We start from the raw sequence: 18,430 nt of genomic DNA, 5'->3' as shown, positions 1-18,430 counted from the left end.
CTGCTTTTGACAGTGCTGCACCAGTCCAGTTTATTTGTTTAGGCCATTGGCTATAACAACAAGATGCTTTCCCTAAAAACCCAACCCTCGGACCTTGCAGAGATGTGAATTTTGCCTGAAGTCGGGTGCCACAGTGGGCTGCTGCCTGACCTCCTGCACAAGCAACTATCACTTCATGTGCTCCCGGGCCAAGAACTGTGTCTTCCTGGAGGATAAGAAAGTCTACTGCCAGCGCCACCGGGACCTGATCAAAGGAGAGGTGAGCCCAGCCACCACCCCCAGGCCTTTGCCCAGCTGTACTCCCCCCCCCTCCTCCCAATTTCCCTGCTCTTCTCAGCTCAGGCTGTGTGTTTTCACCTTAATACTGTATAGGCCTCTTTTTGTGTGTGCTTGCTGTAGGTGGTTCCCGAGAATGGCTTTGAAGTCCTAAGAAGAGTCTTTGTGGATTTTGAAGGGATTAGTTTGAGACGAAGGTTTCTTCATGGTCTGGAGCCAGAGAACATCCACATGATGATTGGTGAGGGCCCTCTGCCTCTGGCCTTGGCAATGTGCCTGGTGGAATTTAGTTACTGCCTTCCTCACACAGAACTTTGCCTCTTTGGTTTTCTTGTAGGGTCCATGACAATTGACTGCCTCGGGATTCTGAGCGATCTGTCTGACTGTGAAGACAAGCTGTTCCCCATTGGTTATCAGTAAGTAGGAGCTGTCTCCTGAAAGGGCAGCAGAAGAATCCATGTCATTTTCCCTGGAAGATGCCGTGAGGAACACCCAGGAAGTCTTTGGCCTTCCTTCTCCTCTTGCCCCAGGGAAGGGCTTTTGCAGGCATGCACAGCTCTGTGTAGATGTTGTAACTCTTAAATGTTTTCCCAGGTGCTCTCGAGTGTACTGGAGCACAACGGATGCTCGGAAGCGCTGTGTGTACACTTGCAAGATCATGGAATGCCGCCCTCCTATTCTTGAGCCAGACATCAACAGCACAGTAGAGCACGATGACAATAGGACCATCACGCACAGCCCCAGGCCACTTTCAGGCAAGTTTCTACAGGCATGGCTTGGCTTGAGATTGTGGCCTTTGTGCAAGACCTGTGGGTGCCTGTTTTTTGTACCGCTCAGCTCTTCCAAAGACAAAAGCTTCCTTCTTCTGGTCAGTCTTTGCTATGAGACAGGGCTTGTAATACCTTTTGGTGACAGCAGTAGCAGCACACACTTGGAGTAGGGCAAAAAAAGGGGGTTTCCTGGTAAAGATCACATCCTCTACTTTGGCTATAGGATTTGGAGTGGATCCTGGCCCTTGTTCCATAACTGAGTCACAGAATCATAAGAGTTGGGAGGAACATTGGGGGTCTTCAACTCCCAACTCTGTGCAGAAAGACACTCCAGCATTTGCCCAGGTGTCATGCGTTTCTGGAGACTAGATTATGATATGCATGTTCTGAAACAACAAGGGACTTCGTCCTTCTGAGATGTTTGGGGCATGGTGGGGGTGTGCTTCTACCTAGTACTCTTAATGTTTGGCCCTCACCTGCTCCCAATGACACATAATGTCCAGCTTTGCATTCTGGTTTTGGCCTAGATGCCAAAAGACTGCAGCCTTTTTTCTCCCCCCCCCCTCTTTTACTTTCTGCCTCCCTCCATGTATAAAGATTTTTCTGTCAACATTCCCTGAGGGAGGAAGAAAGGATGTTATTGAGGGGAAAGGCCTCTAGTACTCCCCTACTTCCCTGAAGCTGTTTTGTTCAAATGCACTCTGGGTTTTACCTGAATACATAAGTTCCTTATTTCTTTTTCTTCTTCATCAGAAATTCCAGCCAGAGAAGGCCATGCAGTGTCAGCGGTTGTGAGCACTCCCTCTTCAGACTTCCTGCCACATTCTCAGAACTGCAGGGCTCTGCGGATCAGAGCGCCAAGTTTTCCTCCTGCCCTACGATCTCCTGGTTCAAGGCCACTGCCGTCTGCAGGTCTGGCCCTCCACCTCCCTCTGCTGCTTTCTCTGGCTTTCTTTGACTTCTGTTCATTCTTTGTTTAGCAATTTCTTCAAGCTGTTCTCAATGGCATAGAACCTTGTTTCCACCATCTCTATTGGGTTTAGGGCTTAATAAGTGCTGTGGTGCAAAAGACTTGTTGTCCATCCTCATCATCAAAGGCCAAGCGTCGAGGATGCTGGTAGAGGGGGGCATCTTCAGTCATTTCCCCTCCCGCTTTCTGGGCATCTCACCTACATACTTAACATGTAGTTTTTCCTCACATTTAACATTGTCATGTGAACCACGTTTGAGTTGCTGACAACTTGTAAACCTCCCTGAGCTTTTGGGCTGAGGTGGGCTCCATTTTTAAACAGAACTGAACTAAGAACTCTAAACCACGCCTTGAAGGATAATGTTCTTTGCAAATTCTGCTCACTGACAATCCTAGCTGGTGACTGACTCACCTTGTGAAGTCAGAAGACAAGGCCTAGGTGAGAAAAGGCCTATCAGGATATTGAAGCCCAGAACTCCATCTGCAGCTCAGGTGGCCACCCTCTCCTCTTCCCCAGCCATAGGAGTTTGTCAGGGGGCTGGATCAGAATTTGGAAGAACCCCAGGGAAAGTTCAGTCTGCTGCTCTTACAGTTAAGAAATATTTCTGGGTAGGCAAGACCAAACATGCTCCTGTGCAACTTGAAGCCAGAAGGAAAAAGTTATAGAGTGTTTGTTTCAATGAAGCCAACAGTAGAAGGAATAATAAGATCAAGAAAGGGGTTGACTCTGGGGGTTTGGGCTATGCTTTACTCCTTGCCTGCATAGAACCAGATATTTGCATTCAGCAGATGACCTCAAACTCAGTTTTAATATTCTTCCCCATCTTCTATCTTTTCCCAGGGAGCCCCACCCACATTACACACGAGATCGTGACTGTGGGAGACCCCCTGCTGTCATCTGGACTTCGAAGCATTGGCTCCAGACGACACAGCACCTCCTCTCCTCTGCCCCCTCCACAGTTGAGGTCCTGGATGATGCCTTCCAGCAGAGCTGGGGCCACTCACTCCTCCAGGCACAGCATCTCTTCAACACCCAGCCTGTCTCCCTTGCCAGAGCATGACTTGAGCACAAAGCCTTCAGAGCGTTCTTCAGGCCCAGCAACCGGACGCATTGCCACCCAGAGTAGCTCTGCCCCTCCCTGTGGTGGTCAGAGGCCAGCAGGGACAGGTGGAGGAGGCACAAGCACTTCCTTGGAGGGAGCGATGTCATTAGAAGCAATGGGGCCTCCGGGGACAGAGAAGAGCAAGCTGATGAGCCAAAAAGACGCAAGTTCTTCCCTGGGTAATTTGAAGGCCAGTACTCCTGTGCAGAGTGCTTCTGGCACCGAGCCAAACACCAGCAAAGTAGGGAAGCTTCCAGAGCCCTCTTCTGGGCTGTTTTCTTCCAAAGAGGCAGTAGCCTTTCCACCTTTACATCAGAGACCCCCAAAGAAGGAGCAAGAGCAGCAGGTGGATCTTGTAAAGCCAGAAAAAAACTGCTCTTACGAGGATGCAGAAGCAAAGATCTCCAAGCTTTCTGGGGCAAGTAACAGATCTCCTCCTTCCATAAGTGACCCAGCACCTTCTGCAGGCAGAGATAGGCGACAGCAGAAGGGGAAAAGGGGAGCCAAAGAGAGACATTCCAATAAACTCTTTACAAATCCGAGCCTCCTCACACCTAGCAACAAAGACAGCGCAGAGCCAGAATTTGTTCATCAAGCTGTGACGCCTGAGCATGTGAACCAGAAGCTCTGTAACAATGTTGTGGCTTCAGAGAAGGCCACCGATAGACAGCTGCTTAACCAGAAGACCTCCAAGGTTCCTTCCCAGGGCGAAGTGGCCACTTCCAAAGATCTGCAGGCTTCCCAGAAGCGCACAGTGAAAGTCACATTGACTCCTCTCAAGATGGAAGGTGATAGCCAGTCCAAGAACATTCAGAGGGAGGGTGATGTAGAATCTCAGCCTAAGGAGAGCAAACCAGCTTCCCTGGCACAATCCTCTTCCACTCCAGAACGGTCAGGAAACGGCTCCCTGGTTCAAGACAGCCCAAGTTGTGCTTCAGTCCCCGAGGCTCCAAGCGAGGCCTACCAGAGTCTTCCTGTTCAGGAGAGCAACTTGATGCTGCAGGAGACAGCCAAAGCCCAGGAAGACGGGGCCTACAAGCGGCGGTACCCCCGGCGCAGCGCCCGGGCCAGATCCAACATGTTCTTTGGGCTGACTCCATTGTATGGCGTGAGGTCTTACGGGGAGGAAGACATTCCCTTCTACAGCAACTCCACTGGGAAGAAGCGGGGAAAGAGGTCTGCTGAAGGGCAAGTAGATGGTGCCGATGACCTCAGCACGTCGGACGAGGATGACCTTTACTACTACAACTTCACCAGGACAGTGGTCTCAAACACGGAAGAGCATCTTGCTTCTCCTCACAACTTATTCCGGGAGGAGGAACAGTGCAGCCTTCCCAAAATCTCTCAGCTGGATGGTGTGGATGACGGGACAGAAAGTGACACAAGCATCACGGTGACAACCAGGAAAGTCAATCCAGTGACCAAAAGGAGTGGCAAAGAAAATGGAACGGAAAGCTTAAAACTTGATCGGAGTGAAGAGAGTGGGGAGAAAGCACAAGTCACCAAGAGCTCAGCTGGCCACAAAGCAGCCGAGCCCAAGATGGAGAACTGCCGCGTAAAAACCCAGAGCCAGGATCCTCTGGAAGCTCAGCTGAGTTCTTTAGAGGCCAGCCGCCGCCCTCGTGCCAGCACCCCTTCGGAGAAGACCCTGCTGGATACCTTCAGCACAGAGCTGCTCAAGTCCGACTCCGACAATAACAACAGTGACGACTGCGGGAACATTCTCCCGTCTGACATCATGGACTTTGTGCTGAAAAACACCCCCTCCATGCAAGCCCTCGGAGAGAGCCCTGAGTCATCATCCTCCGAGCTCCTGACGCTGGGAGATGGGCTGGGCCTTGACACCACCAACCGGGGCAAGGATATGGGCCTCTTTGAAGTCTTCTCTCAGCAGCTGCCAACCACAGAGCCTGTTGACAGCAGTGTTTCGTCATCCATCTCGGCAGAGGAGCAGTTTGAGCTGCCTCTGGAACTGCCTTCTGATCTCTCTGTCTTGACCACTCGGAGCCCGACAGTGCCCAGCCAAAATCACGGCAGACTTGCTGTCATTTCAGAATCCTCACTCTCCTCCTCCTCGTCGTCGTCAGGGGAGAGATCACTTTTAGCTTTGCCTTCTACGGAATCTGCCGAGAAGAGGGTGACTGTCACAGAGAAAGCTGCCTCCAGTGAAGGGGAGCCAGCTCTGCTGAGCCCACGAGTGGACCCAAGCCCTGAAGGACACCTGACCCCTGACCCCTTTATTCAAAGTCACATGGAAGCAGAGCACATAGCCAGCCCCCCATGTGGACCAGGAGAGCCAGGCCGTTCAGCCAGCCAAGACTTGGCCAGAAATAGCGGGACACCTGGTCTCCAAGTGCCAGTTTCTCCAACCCTCCCACTTCAGAATCCTAAGTATGGCCCAAACTCCACAGAGAACCCTGGCCCATCTCAGATTTCCAATGCTGCTGTGCAGACAGCCCCCCTCCACCTCAAGGCAGCTGCAGAAAAGCTCCTGGTGGTTAATCAGAACATGCAGCCATTGTACGTCCTTCAGACTCTTCCCAATGGTGTCACACAAAAGATACAGCTGACCTCTTCTGTCAGTTCTGCGCAGGGCGTGTTAGAGGCCAGCGCTTCTGTGCTTGGGCCCCTGGGCCCAGGGCTGGCACTAGGGGCCGGTGTAAACCCCAGCTTGCCTTCCTCCTCCCAGCCTCTCTTTCCACCAACCAGCAAAGGGTTACTGCCAATGCCCCATCACCAACACTTGCACTCCTTTTCTGCAGCCCCCCAAAGCAGCTTCCCATCCTCCCTTGGCAGTCCTGCCTCAGGACTTCTGATTGGTGTCCAGCAACCACCTGACCCCGAAGCAAATCAGAGAGCCGAGATTGGGTCCACAGCCACCACGCCACCCTCTGGCCTCAGCAAGAAAAGGCAAATTTCGCGCTTGCCATCGCGCAAGAACAAAAAGCTTGCCCCTTCCGCCGTCACCCCGTCTGACATGGTCCCCAACATGACGTTGATTAACTTCACTCCTTCCCAACTCCCTAGCCATCCAGGCCTGCTAGATTTGGGAACTGCCAGTAACCCTGCATCCCACAGAACTGTCCCCAATATCATCAAGCGTTCAAAGTCTGGGATAATGTACTTTGAGCAGCCCCCTCTGCTGCCCCAAGGGGTAGGAGCAACTGCAGCAGCAGTTGGAACACCCCCTAGCGTGGCTGGGCCAGACAGCGGTCATCTTGCAACTAGGCCAGTGACAGGCCTAGCCTCTGCTGGATCCATGCTGAATGTGGTGTCAATGCCAACGTCATCAGCACCTTCCACGGGCACATCAGTCCCCAGCGGACATGTGCTGGGGAGGGGGTCCGTTGCACTACCTAGCTCTGGGCTGCAAGGAGTATCTGACATGGGCTCCATCAGCAACCTCTTAATCAAAGCCACTCAACAGAGCTTGGGTCTTCCGGAGCAGCACGCCGCAGTGCCACCATCTGGCTCCGGGATGTTTTCACCACTAGGCGATGCCTCATCGGCTCAGTCCACAGTCTCAGTGGCGGGGACGGCAGCATCCAGCATCTGTGTCTTGCCTTCTGCACAGACTATGGGCATGACCACTGACCCCGAAGGATCTTACCAGCCTGGGCCTCTGACACAGATCCTGGCCAGCAAAACTGGTGCCGTCCCGCCTCAGGTGGACCTTGCGCCATCCCAAGCTCCTCCGCATTCAGGCTTTCCCCAGTTGGTGGACATCACTAACCCTGCAGCACTGGAGCAAAACAAGACCACCTCATCCGTCACGCGTGCCAGCTCAACTTCTCCCGCAAGCTCCGCATCCTCTGACCAGCTGCTTGGAAGCTCCTCCATGAAGGTCAAAGCCAAAGTGAAACGGTCTCAGCCCTCATCAGACAGCAGCATCAGCAAAGGGTCTGGGAAGAAGCACAAGATGTCTCACTTCTGGTCCAGCTCCCCTGAGAAGCACATTCCCCAGCAAGGCACCAACTCTGCAGCCCAGGACTTGGCTGGAGGGTAAGAGATGGAGGTCTTTGGTCTCCCCCCTGTTTTCCCAGCCCCTTCTGAACCCATCATCCTTTTTACTTCTTTAGTACTTCTGCTGTAGAAACTTCTGTAACAAAGCCTACATGGAAAACGAGCTTCATTCAGAAGCCAGCAGGCAGTCTGCTTGTCTGCCATTTGAACCAGGAAGCTGTCATGTATTTGATGCAGCTCCTGAATATGAGCCGTGATGCTTGAGGGCCTTTTCTTTGAAGGAAAGAGGGAGAAGCTGCTTGAGCTGCTAGCTGTACATGCTACTGATCTGCTTTATTTGCAGCAGTGGGCATGATGGGACTGTTCTAAGTGGGAAAGTGGGGGGGGGATAGAAATTAGAATTGACGGCCTCAGTGGCAGCTCAAGATCACCTCTTTGACTCCATATTATTATGAGAGATTCCTTTAGAAAACCCAACAGCTACGTTTTTAAAATGGAGTTTCTCTTGTAAATGCTGCTTGATAAATGTTGCTTCTTGGAGAGCCAGAGAGGTCAGTCTTGCATTGGCTGCAAGTGGAGCATTATCTGGCTTGTGACTAGTCATTGTAGTATCCCTGAATAATCTTGTCTGTTCCAGGGTTCCTACCCTGAAGATGCACATGGAGGAAGAAGAGGAAGGGGCCGCAAGTGTAGAGCAGCCCCCACCCAAAGTGGCAGACAGGTAAGGCAGTCTCTCAGGTTGTGGTCACATCAAGAGTGACTGTGTTTGATGTATGCTTGCGGGGCAGGAGGGATGTTGGCAGGCAGAGGTACACATGTGCCTGGCTGCACAAACATTGTTCTGCCCCAAGAAAGCAACCATACTTCTTAATATGTTTTGGGCAGTTCCAACAATGAAACATTGATAACCAGAGTCTACGGTAGGGTCACTCTACTGCTGACCTCAGAGGCTTTAAGTTTTCTCTACTTGCATAAAACATGGAGACCCCTCTCAGAAAGCTCCAAGTGATCTTCTTTGCATTGAACACCCCAATTTTCCACCTGCCCTACTGTTTAGAAGGACGGGCAGTGCTGTGCTGTGGCTTGGTCCATTTTTTGGAGTGCTTGCCACTCAGCCAAACGTATTATAAGTAGCAGGCCTCTCCATCCAGTGGAGACTCACGGCTCAGAGTGTTTTGTTTAGCTTCTCCCTTTGGCATCTGCTGGGGAATCAAAACTCCTAAAAGGCTTCAGTTGTTGAAACAGGAGTGGATTCTTGCATTGTTGCCAGCTGTGCTTCTCTCCACAGGCAAACGGCATCTGTTCCAGAATCACAGACAGCACAGAGCACTGCAAGTGAGCAAGAGCCCACAGGTATGTTGTCCATCGACCTCAAGTACAAACTGAGCACCAATTCACAGATGTTCCATTTGGAAAGACACATATATCTTCAAAATAATTTTTTGTTTTGTTATGTTTTTATACCTTGCTGGAAGCCGCCCAGTGTGGCTGGGAAAACCCAGCCATATGGGCAGGGTATCAGTAATAAAATTACTATTATTACTCCCAGTTGTAAGCTTGCCCTATGATTCTCCTTGTATGACAGCCCTGCTTGAGAGAGCCCTTGGCAGCTCTCTTAGTTCATGAGAGCCTTTCCCTACATTCTTAATGTTCATTATTTTGTGGCTTCGGCTTTGCCAAGAAATTTTGGAGGTAAGAAGATCTTGTTTTCCTTCCAGACTCCAGAGCTTCTGAGGATGAAGAGAGCACTTTCAGCTCCCCACTCATGTTCTGGTTGCAGCAAGAGCGGAAGAGAAAGGAGAGCCTCGCTGAGAAGAAGCCCAAGAAAGGATTGATCTTTGAGATCTCAAGCGATGATGGATTTCAGATCTGTGCTGAAAGTATTGAAGGTGGGAAATGGGGCAGGTGGGGCAGGTGACATCTGATGCAGCTGCTTTGGGGTTAGATGCATTTTCGCTGTGCTCATCTTACAAAGGTCACCTTTAACTGCTTTGCACCTTTCCAAGTGCTGCAGGGATAGCCCTGCGTGAAGTTTGCAGGAATGCAGAGCCACCTGGCAGCAATTGTGAATTTTACGGTTTAAAAAGGAGCAAAAGGGAAGCTTTTCTGGGACACTCCTCCCTTCCACTGAATCATTTCTTGTTTATCTTCATCTCAGAGGCCTGGCAATCCCTGACTGACAAGGTTCAGGAGGCTCGTTCCAATGCCCGCTTGAAGCAGCTATCCTTCGCAGGTAAGAAAGGCAGCAGCAGGGTTGGAAATTCCAAACCCCTTGCATGGATAGGAAGACAGTAAGAAAGTGCCTTGAATGTCACTGCTGTCCTGTAGGCCAAGACCTAGGCAGGGACTTTGCCACCTGGGCCTGCTTCCTTGTGCTACATAAACACTAGAAAGAGTCTCGCAGGATGCCCTGTTTTCTTAGGATACAGTACTTTGGTTGCACAAACAGCTTAAGGACAAAGAATGGGATTTGTGCTTCTTTTGGGACACCCTTTGCGTCATTTAAGCCTGTGCCTAGCCATGGAGATTTGGGCCCATTTGAGATGCTCCACCAGTTTCTTGAGCTACTTCTTGCCTAAAAGTTGGGCCATGTTGCCACCACCACCACCAGGCTTCTTCTTACAAGGAGGACTGAAGGGAGCCACTGGACAGCCTCTTCTACCAGCAAGCTGCCTTCCCTGCCTACTCTCTCCTTATTCCAGGTGTGAGCGGATTGAGGATGCTGGGAATTCTGCACGATGCTGTTGTGTTCCTGATAGAACAGCTGTCTGGAGCGAAGCACTGCCACAACTACAAGTTCCGGTTCCATAAGCCAGAGGAGGCCAAGGAGCCCCCCATGAACCCCCATGGCTCTGCCAGAGCTGAAGTGCACCTCAGGTCAGTGGCAGACTCTGCACTCATAAAACCAAAGCACCTGCTTCAGAGATCCTTCAGTGGTTTGGGGGTGAGGCTTTCTGTGGAGAGACAGTGAAAATAAATTCTTGTACAAATATCAGTTTGGGAGGGAGGCACATGAATAGCCTGTCATTATTGAACACACTTGGGCCCAGGTGCTCTCTAGTTGGCATATAGGAGGAATCCGGGAAAGAAAGGGTTAACTGCCCCAACTGTCCAAGACAAGGAGGGTCACATGATGGAAGTAGTATCTCTACCCCCAGGGAGGAAAAGGTTGCTAGAATCCCACAGAAGGCTCTACAAAGGGGCTGCTGTGATTTTAGCTCAGACCAGACACTTTGAAGTTTCTCCACACAGTATGGGGAGCCAGTGTAGAGCCTAGTGGGCTTCTGGCAGCCGGTCTGGGAATGTCTCATTGTCCTGGAGAAGAGAGGAGCATTGTGTGGCTTGTAAGGCAGCCTGTTAACCCTGAGAGCCAGTCTCACGCCTCTTGGATCTGCATTGCAGGAAGTCTGCCTTCGACATGTTCAATTTCCTGGCTTCTAAGCACCGCCAGCCACCAGAGTACAACCCCAACGATGAGGAGGAAGAGGAGGTGCAGCTGAAGTCTGCCCGGTACATAGCGGGTGCGGAGGCGAGTTGGTGGGGAGGGCTAGAAGGCTGCTCCTTTTTGATCTCGTCGGCAGTGGTGGGAAACTAAAGAATGGGGAAGGGGTGCAGATTTTGCCTCCTGCAGCTGCCCCATAAGCCAGCCTCTCAGCAGTTGGCACTGCAAAGTGGCTTGTGGAGCAAGGTGGGGCTTGGCAGCTCAAAGGCCCCATTGGTTGAACGCTCTCAAGCAGCCTCTTTCCTCCTCTCTTCAGGAGGGCAACCAGCATGGACCTTCCCATGCCCATGCGGTTCCGACACTTGAAGAAAACCTCCAAGGAAGCAGTTGGTGTCTACAGGTAGGTAGGTGGGTGGCAGTTGGTAGCCACTGGCGGAGGAAGAGGAGGGCAGGGGGAGCACATTGCCCCCGGCAGCGTGATCCCAGTGGGGTTCCATCACAGCTGCCCTCGCTGGATGCCACGCCACCGCCTGCTCTCCGCCACAGTTGGTAGGTGGAGGCCACCTTAGCAGGATAAACGATGGGGAGGGTAGAACAGCCTAAGCCAGCAGGGCTTAGCAGAACAGCAATGAGAAAGTGCCTGGAACGACTCTCCCAGGTCATGTGGACAGATCTGCTCCTAGCTGGGTTGCCTGCCTGCCTGCCTGCCTGCCTGCCTCCATGTTCAGGGTGAGGCTTGCTACCTCTATGGTTGCAGCACCTAACACCCGTGGCTGCGCTCTGTGTTCCTCCTTGGCAGGTCTCCTATCCACGGCCGGGGCCTGTTCTGCAAAAGAAACATCGATGCAGGAGAGATGGTGATCGAGTATGCCGGCAACGTGATCCGTTCCATCCTAACTGACAAGCGTGAGAAGTACTACGACAGCAAGGTAAGCCTTAGCAACAGCGGAGGCACTGCTGAAACCCAGCTGGTCATGAGTGCTGGCCACAGGGGCCCTGAGGTTCTCCTGAGTGAGGACAAGGGCTGCCTAGGCCTTCAGTAAAGCACTGGGAAAAGCAGGCCCTGGGTTCTTTGGTCAGAATGCACAGTGCAGAGGTTACCCTGCCAGCACTTGAGCAGTTCCTCCTTACGTAAGGCAAGTGCCAGCACTTAAGCCTTGGAAGCAAAAGAGGGATGAGAAGTGGTGGCTGCACAAGAGGAGGTTGATTTTCCTGCAGAAGGGAGGGGGATCCACGGCTGGGTTGTCCCTCCCACTTGCTTCAGTAGGCAGGATTATGTAAATTAGGTTGCATTTACCCCTTAGTGGGTGGGCGACCCCTCCTTCCTGTGCAGCTCCCAGTGCAGGCACAGTGACAGCTTGCCTGTAATCCTATTCTGGGTTGCTGAGGAGAGAGGTTCTGTTGCTATTGCCTTCAGGAAAACAGGGAAGCAGAAGATGGCTCAGAGAGCAGCTAGTCCTCCCTTGCAGTGGCCCCTGTTCTCCCATCAGGAGAGGACATTTTGTCCTAGGAGCCTCTTGAGGTGACAGGATTGGTACCTGATTTTCCTAGGAACTGGTAGTCAGGTCCTTCTCAGGTGCAGGCAGGGGCTGCTGCAAGATCTGGCAATTGCTGGGGCAGAGAGGGTAGAAGGGTTGTGGGGCTCTTGCCATGTATCCCCCCCACACATCATAGAAGGTGTGGCTCTCCATCCCAGATTTTGCCAGTGTGTCTAGCAAATCCTCATGCAGGGATCTGGAGCTGGCTCTGCTCCCGCCTTCCCTATTCAGGAAACTGGTTTGGGGCTCCTTGAGCCTTATTGGGCTCAGGTTTGGGGAAAGGCTCAGCCTTTCCGTGTTTGGACAGGAAAGCCATCAGGCTGCCAGCCTTAGCAGCACTCTTACGACATAGGCTGAAATGTAAAACCTGATTGGAATGAGGCCTCCAGTTGTACTATTATGATTAGTGAAGTTTTCTTATGCTTGTAGCACAAAAAAGAAATAGAATTGTAGAGTTGGGAGGGTCCTCTAGTCCAACCCTCTGCAATGCAGAAATCTCAGCTAAGGCCTCCATGACATATGGCCATCCAGCCTCTGCTTTAAAAATCTCCAAGTGGCTAACTTTCTTTTTAAAACAAAAGTATAAGTCATAAATAAAGAATACATTATAATAAAGACCTGTAACAATTCACAGAAACTTCACAGACTCAAATAAATACAGACACCCATCAGTCAGTCTCCCTGGCATGTGTGAGCCACGTCCTTTGGCAACCTTTTAAAAGGCATGTTGAACAGGCATGGGTTGGCTTTTATGTTGCAGCTGGTCTTGTCTGAAGGGTTAGCTGTGGTGCTGCCCTGTGACCTGAAACCAGCCCATCCTCTCTCCCTGCCCCCTCCTCTCCTGGCCCAGGGCATCGGCTGCTACATGTTCCGCATTGATGACTCTGAGGTGGTGGACGCCACCATGCACGGAAACGCAGCCCGCTTCATCAACCACTCCTGTGAGCCCAACTGCTACTCCCGAGTCATCAATATTGATGGGCAGAAGCACATAGTCATATTTGCCATGCGCAAGATCTACCGCGGCGAGGAGCTAACCTACGACTACAAGTTCCCTATCGAAGACGCCAGCAACAAGCTGCCCTGCAATTGCGGTGCCAAGAAATGCCGCCGGTTCCTCAACTGAACGCTGACCTGACCTGGCTGTCGTAGGGGTTGGGCTCCGCCAGTTTCAGGCGTGTGGAAGGTGGGGTGGGTGGGGTGGCCCTCCCATGGCAAGTGGGTCAAGCCAGGCAGCAGGTGGCCGAGGCCTGGTATTTGCTGCCTCCTTGGCTTTGTGAAAGGTCCTGCCCAGATGATGGACTTTGTTGTCCCGTCTTGCAAGGAAAACTGCTGGAGTGTTGGGCTGCTGCAGCAGCCAAGGACTGCCTTGAGAGGTGGGGCTTCCCTTCCCGCACACTTTGGTGGGCCCTTGCCTCCTCAGATTTGGAGACATGGCCTGCAGGTCTCCGTGAGCTGCCCTTGTGTCTTGCCTCTGGTTGCTGTTCCCTGAAATTCCCATGACTTGTCGAGGAATAGCTCATCAGTATTTGAGCAGGCAAGCAATGCGGACTGAGGGCTTCCATGCGCTTTGGATGAGGTTAGGTTAGAAGTGCAGCCAAGGTGGACTCCCTGCCCTAGGAAGCAGGCTGTCCTGCCAGGCATTCAGTCCCTAGAGCCCTCTCCCTGCCCTGCATCTGCCCTCCAGTTGGGACTCCAGAGGAAACTGAGCCCCACAGGCAGTGGGCCTGGCGCCTCTCTGAGCACCAGCCTACAGCAGCTGATAACATTTCCTTCCCTACCAGCTGCTCTCTGACATAGGAAAAGGCAGGGAATGCCAACACTCCCAGTGAGCTAGAGGCTGTGGGTTCCCTGGTCCAAGATTGGGGGACCCAAAAGGTGATGGATCTCCCTAGTGGGATCATGTGCCCGTTTAAAAGCAAACACAAGCAGCACAACTTCCTTTCAGCCTCCTTCAGTTGCACCCTCTTGAATTATTATGTCATTGGATTTTACTTGGTTCTTCTGTTTACAGTTTAGTATTTAAGGTTTTGTAAATGTAAATATATTTTGTATATTTTTCTATGAGAAGCACTTCATAGCGAAGAGCACTTATGAAACTATTTTTTCAATTGTGGTTGTCATCCTAATTTAAAAGAATCAGTTTTTAATGACCTTATTATTTTAATAGGATGGGCTTTAGGAGGTTGCTGGCCAGGCCTGCAGTCTGAACCTTCCTCTAGAGAGCAGTGGGGGCAGCGGGGAGAACCTTTCCAGTTTTCTGGAAGCTTCGGCTGGGCCTCGAATTACACATTGTGGGAGAGAAGATACACACACATCTGCAAGAGGTGTTTGAACCCAGCATTGATGCTGGGTTTTAACATGGGGGTGGGAGTACAGCACAGAGGGGACCCCCTGACCTTCCTCTCTCTTGGGAAGAGGCCAAAATCCCACCACGCCACACCCCAGTAACCCAACATTTCTGGTCTGCTCCATCTCATGCCACCAGATTAAACTTCCTTGGCTCTGAAACTGCAAGGAAACCTTCCTATGGTTGCCTAGTAAAGCCGCAGCAGCAGCCAGGCTTCTTTTGGGCCAACAAGCACATTCCCTATGAAGATCTTGCCTCTCCTGCAGCCCAGCTTCCAGTTGCCTGGGGAGGACAGGCCAGCACTTACTAAGCCTTCTGCTCCAGCTGGAGTGGTACAGGGCATGTGTCCATTTCTCCTATTTGGGGGGGCACAAAACCCAAGTTTGGGTTGCCTGTGGTGAATGTGGCAGAGTTTTTGGGGAATCGAGTAGCCCTCCAGCTTTCCTGTTCCAGGCTGCCACATCCTGTGGGCCAAAGAGGAACATAATTTGCGTGTCCCCTGCTGCTACCAAAGCCCTGGGCCAGTAGCTGCCAGGTCAAAAGAGAGTTCCGTCCCTTGCTTCTTCCTCTCTTCCACAAGGAAGTTCCAAGCAAGGAACAGGAGGAGGAGGAGGAGCACAAGCATGTGGCTCAGGGCAGAGCTGGACTGGGGTCCAAGCTCACTGACATTTGCTGCTGCTGTTGCTGCTGCTAAACCCTGTTCTGACTGAGCTCAGCAGCAGGCAGCCACTATGGCCAGTAACCCAAGGGAAGAAGGCATGCATGCCACTGTGCCGGGGCTCCATGGGGAGACCAGCAGGAACGGAGAGAAGGAAGGGTTGGGGTCTTGGCCAGTTGTGTTGGCTCTGATCCGTGGAGCAAAGGGAGGAGCTCCACGTGGCTTCCTGGCAATATGAATGTATAATTTCTAAGGACTGACAGAGATCATGATACCTGAGAATACTAAGAGTCAAACCTTTAAGGTGTTTATTTTTTTAAAGGAAAAGCGGGTCACTGCAAAGGGCTGGGGTATAATAATCTTCTCTTCATTGTCCTCCCTTGCGAAGCAATACCGGGTTCTTGTTCTTTGTGCAGAATCATGTCGTTCTCACCCAGATTGCTGCTCCATCCTCCTCCCCTCCACCATCTCCTCCTCCCACACACCTGCAAGTTTTTATAACTATAAATATGGTATATATAGGAACAAATATCGTACTGCACCATGTCTTGAAGCCTGGCTTTGAATTCTCTTTAACACTATAGATAAGAGTTGTGTTCCAGTTGCTCAAAAGGCAGGAAAACCAGCAAGCCAGAGGCTTCGGGGCCAGTTGACGTCTCCCTCCTCCAAGGAGGACTGGGTAAGGGACCGGGGGGGGGGGGTGGAGGGGTGGATGCTCTGGCTCAGTCTGCCTGCATGCAAACCCCCAGGAAGCTGTTGGGGGCTTGGCTATGAATTCTCCTGACCTTCAGTGTTAACAGTCAGTTCTTGTACAACTTGTTTCTTGCCGCCTTCGCTGCCTCCTCCTGGGTTCTGATTGTTGAGGTACCAAAACGACATCATCTCCTTTCCTGGTACCTTAACAAGGTCCTGCAGCTTTGCCTCTCAGCCGAGAACTGTGCTCGTGATGTTCCTTTGATTCAACGTAGCCGTCTTTTAATAGCTCAAGGTAGTGAATAATTGTCTCAAACCGTGCAAAAGCTACGCAAACAGGGTTTTGTTCCAGAGAAAAAGCAACTTATCATGTAAAACCAATCTCTCTCTCTCTTCGTTTTATTTCTTGTGTTCTTCCAGATTGTTTGGGTTTTTGTTTGTTTGTTTGTTTTCTTTAAAAAGAGGAAACGCGTCTCTCGTGCTGCATCAGTGTTAATTCCCTGTCATCGTCACAGGGATGAAGGAAGTACTTTCAGTAGTTCAAGAAATGACTGAAAAGTTCCATGAAAGACTGAATGTAAAAACAAGTGTATATAGTTGTACAAAAAAAGGAGTTTTTAAACATGTTTATTTTCTATGCACTTTTTTATTTAAGTGATAGTTTAATTAATAAACATGTCAAGTTTATTGCTTCAGAGGATGGTGCTTTCATTTATTGATCAAGGCTGTGGAGGTTTTCAGCAGGGGAGGGGGGCTAGTTTGTATATAGCTCTCAAGAAACAATAAAAAAGAACCCACTTCTTCTAGGCTGCACCATACAAACACAAGGTAAGACCATTTACTTCACCTCTTGGGATTCTTTCCTTGTTGCAATACAGTCATACTTGAACTTGAACGCCTTTCAAGATGAATGTTTTGGCTCCTGAACACCGCAAACCTGGAAATGATTGTTCTGGTTTGCAAACGTTCTTTGGAACCCGAACGTCCTGCAGCCAATCAGAAGCTGTGCCTTGGTTCCTAAACATTTTGGAAGTCGAATGGTCTTCCGGAATGGATTCTGTTCGACTTCGGAGGACGACTGTATATCTGATATTCTGCAAGGTGAAAGTGCTGCAACAGTCTTAACACACTTCCTTGTCCAGAAGCAAAAGGGAAACCTTGTGGGGAAAGAGATGCCTCATAAAAACAATACTGCTTAATTCAAATAAAGGCCCATCTAGTCCAGCATCCTCTTCTCACAGAGGCTGAGCAGATGCCCCAAAGGGAAGCCCACAGTGAAGATCCAAGTGTAAAGGGTATCCCTACCATTGGTACACAGAAACTGATGTGCAGAGGCAGGCTGCTTCCGATTCTGGAAGTAGTACACAGCCATCATTGACTAGGAGTTTAAAAGCTGCTCTGCACCCTTTTCATTTTAGGTGCCAGCAAACTGGTTCAGGTGGAGCCCATCCCTTTTGCATTGGTCCAGCTTGTCCCCAAAAGTCCCATAAAGGTAAAGGTACCCCTGACAGTTGGGTCCAGTCATGGATGACTCGGGGGTTGCACGCTCATCTCGCTTTATAGGCTGAGGGAGCCCGTTTGTCTGCAGACAGCTTCTAGGTCATGTGGCTAGCATGAGTAAGCCGCTTCTGGCGAACCAGAGCAGCACACAGAAACGCCATTTACCTTCCCGCCAGAGCAGTACCTATTTATCTACTTGCACTTGACGTGCTTTTGAACTGCTAGGTGGACAGGAGCTGGGACTGAACAACGGGAGCTCACCCCGTCACAGGGATTCAAACTGCAGACCTTCCGATCCGCAAGCCCTAGGCTCTGTGGTTTAGACCACAGCGCCACCCATGTCCCTTGGCATCTTGCAAATCCATGCCCTGCCTCCTGACACCACTGTCTCATCCATGTGTTGAGACTGCTCGCTCTTTTACCTGGCCTTGTGCATGGGAAGAGTAGCATTTCAAGGAATGCATCCCAAGCTCAAAAGTCCTCGCAAGAGAAGTGCAGCTGGCATAGTGTCACTGCACAAGAGAAACAATAATTGTGGCTGGCACAGGTGTGGTTTATATCCTGCCAAGCACTGATCACCTGCATGGTTCCACATCTGGAGAGCGCTCTCATGCCACCATAAGGGTAGCCGGTGAGTGGGGCAAGGAGCTGATTTTCCCAGATTAGCTTGAGCCCATTGTTTCCCATGGCACATGTCCCTGTGCACTGCCCCTTTGGCAGGCATAGCATCCAGGCGTAGTTGCAGCCTTGAGCAGGGGTTACATATATATGGCAGCCAGCTGGCCTCCCTCTAACATGCCCCTTTTTTGCCAGGCGGATCAGTGGCAGTTCTGACCTTCATCCACCAAGCTGCCCATTAGTGGACAGATGAACTTCTGGCAGCAGCAGATTCCCAGCAGCATGGGCTCCCCTCTGCTGTGGAGGGCAGTTGCACTGCATCCTAGGCCCTTCCAGTCTAGCAGATTCGTGGTTTGAACTGCTCCGTAACACAGCATAGTAAAACGTGGGACTCAAAACAGTAGCAAATGTAATCCGGATTAGCTACAGGAATCCCCCAAAGCCTGTTAGGAAAATTTGGTCTTTACTGCAGCAGGGAAAGCGGCTGGGTCGACTTTTCTCCAGCCCTGCTGTTCCACCGGTGATGCTAGGAACTCTGGGACAGAGCAT

The 18,430-nt window shown here is 51.2% G+C and overlaps 1 protein-coding gene across 2 annotated transcripts in view; it reads left to right on the top strand.

Annotated features, from left to right (window-relative positions):
• The window catches only part of KMT2A (lysine methyltransferase 2A), a 46,967-nt gene extending 30,509 nt beyond the window's left edge, over positions 1–16,458 (top strand). Inside the window, exons 22-36 of one of the 2 annotated variants that reach the window (XM_053367837.1) lie at positions 101–259; positions 400–517; positions 614–692; positions 871–1,031; positions 1,800–1,958; positions 2,858–7,121; positions 7,720–7,803; positions 8,371–8,435; positions 8,801–8,971; positions 9,241–9,315; positions 9,785–9,959; positions 10,485–10,592; positions 10,841–10,924; positions 11,324–11,453; positions 12,913–16,458. In XM_053367837.1, the coding sequence (XP_053223812.1) occupies positions 101–259; positions 400–517; positions 614–692; positions 871–1,031; positions 1,800–1,958; positions 2,858–7,121; positions 7,720–7,803; positions 8,371–8,435; positions 8,801–8,971; positions 9,241–9,315; positions 9,785–9,959; positions 10,485–10,592; positions 10,841–10,924; positions 11,324–11,453; positions 12,913–13,188 (6,108 nt within the window). In that variant the 3' untranslated portion in view covers positions 13,189–16,458. Of the gene's footprint in view, positions 1–100; positions 260–399; positions 518–613; positions 693–870; positions 1,032–1,799; positions 1,959–2,857; positions 7,122–7,719; positions 7,804–8,370; positions 8,436–8,800; positions 8,972–9,240; positions 9,316–9,784; positions 9,960–10,484; positions 10,612–10,840; positions 10,925–11,323; positions 11,454–12,912 lie in introns of both variants that reach the window. The other variant, XM_053367838.1, reaches the window with a different exon arrangement.
• Positions 16,459–18,430: the final 1,972 nt, after the last annotated feature.

This window comes from Podarcis raffonei, chromosome 15 (assembly GCF_027172205.1).
Source record: "Podarcis raffonei isolate rPodRaf1 chromosome 15, rPodRaf1.pri, whole genome shotgun sequence".
Lineage (NCBI taxonomy): Eukaryota > Metazoa > Chordata > Lepidosauria > Squamata > Lacertidae > Podarcis > Podarcis raffonei.
Note: the sequence above shows the minus strand (reverse complement) of the source record. Positions and strands in the feature narration are given on the sequence as shown.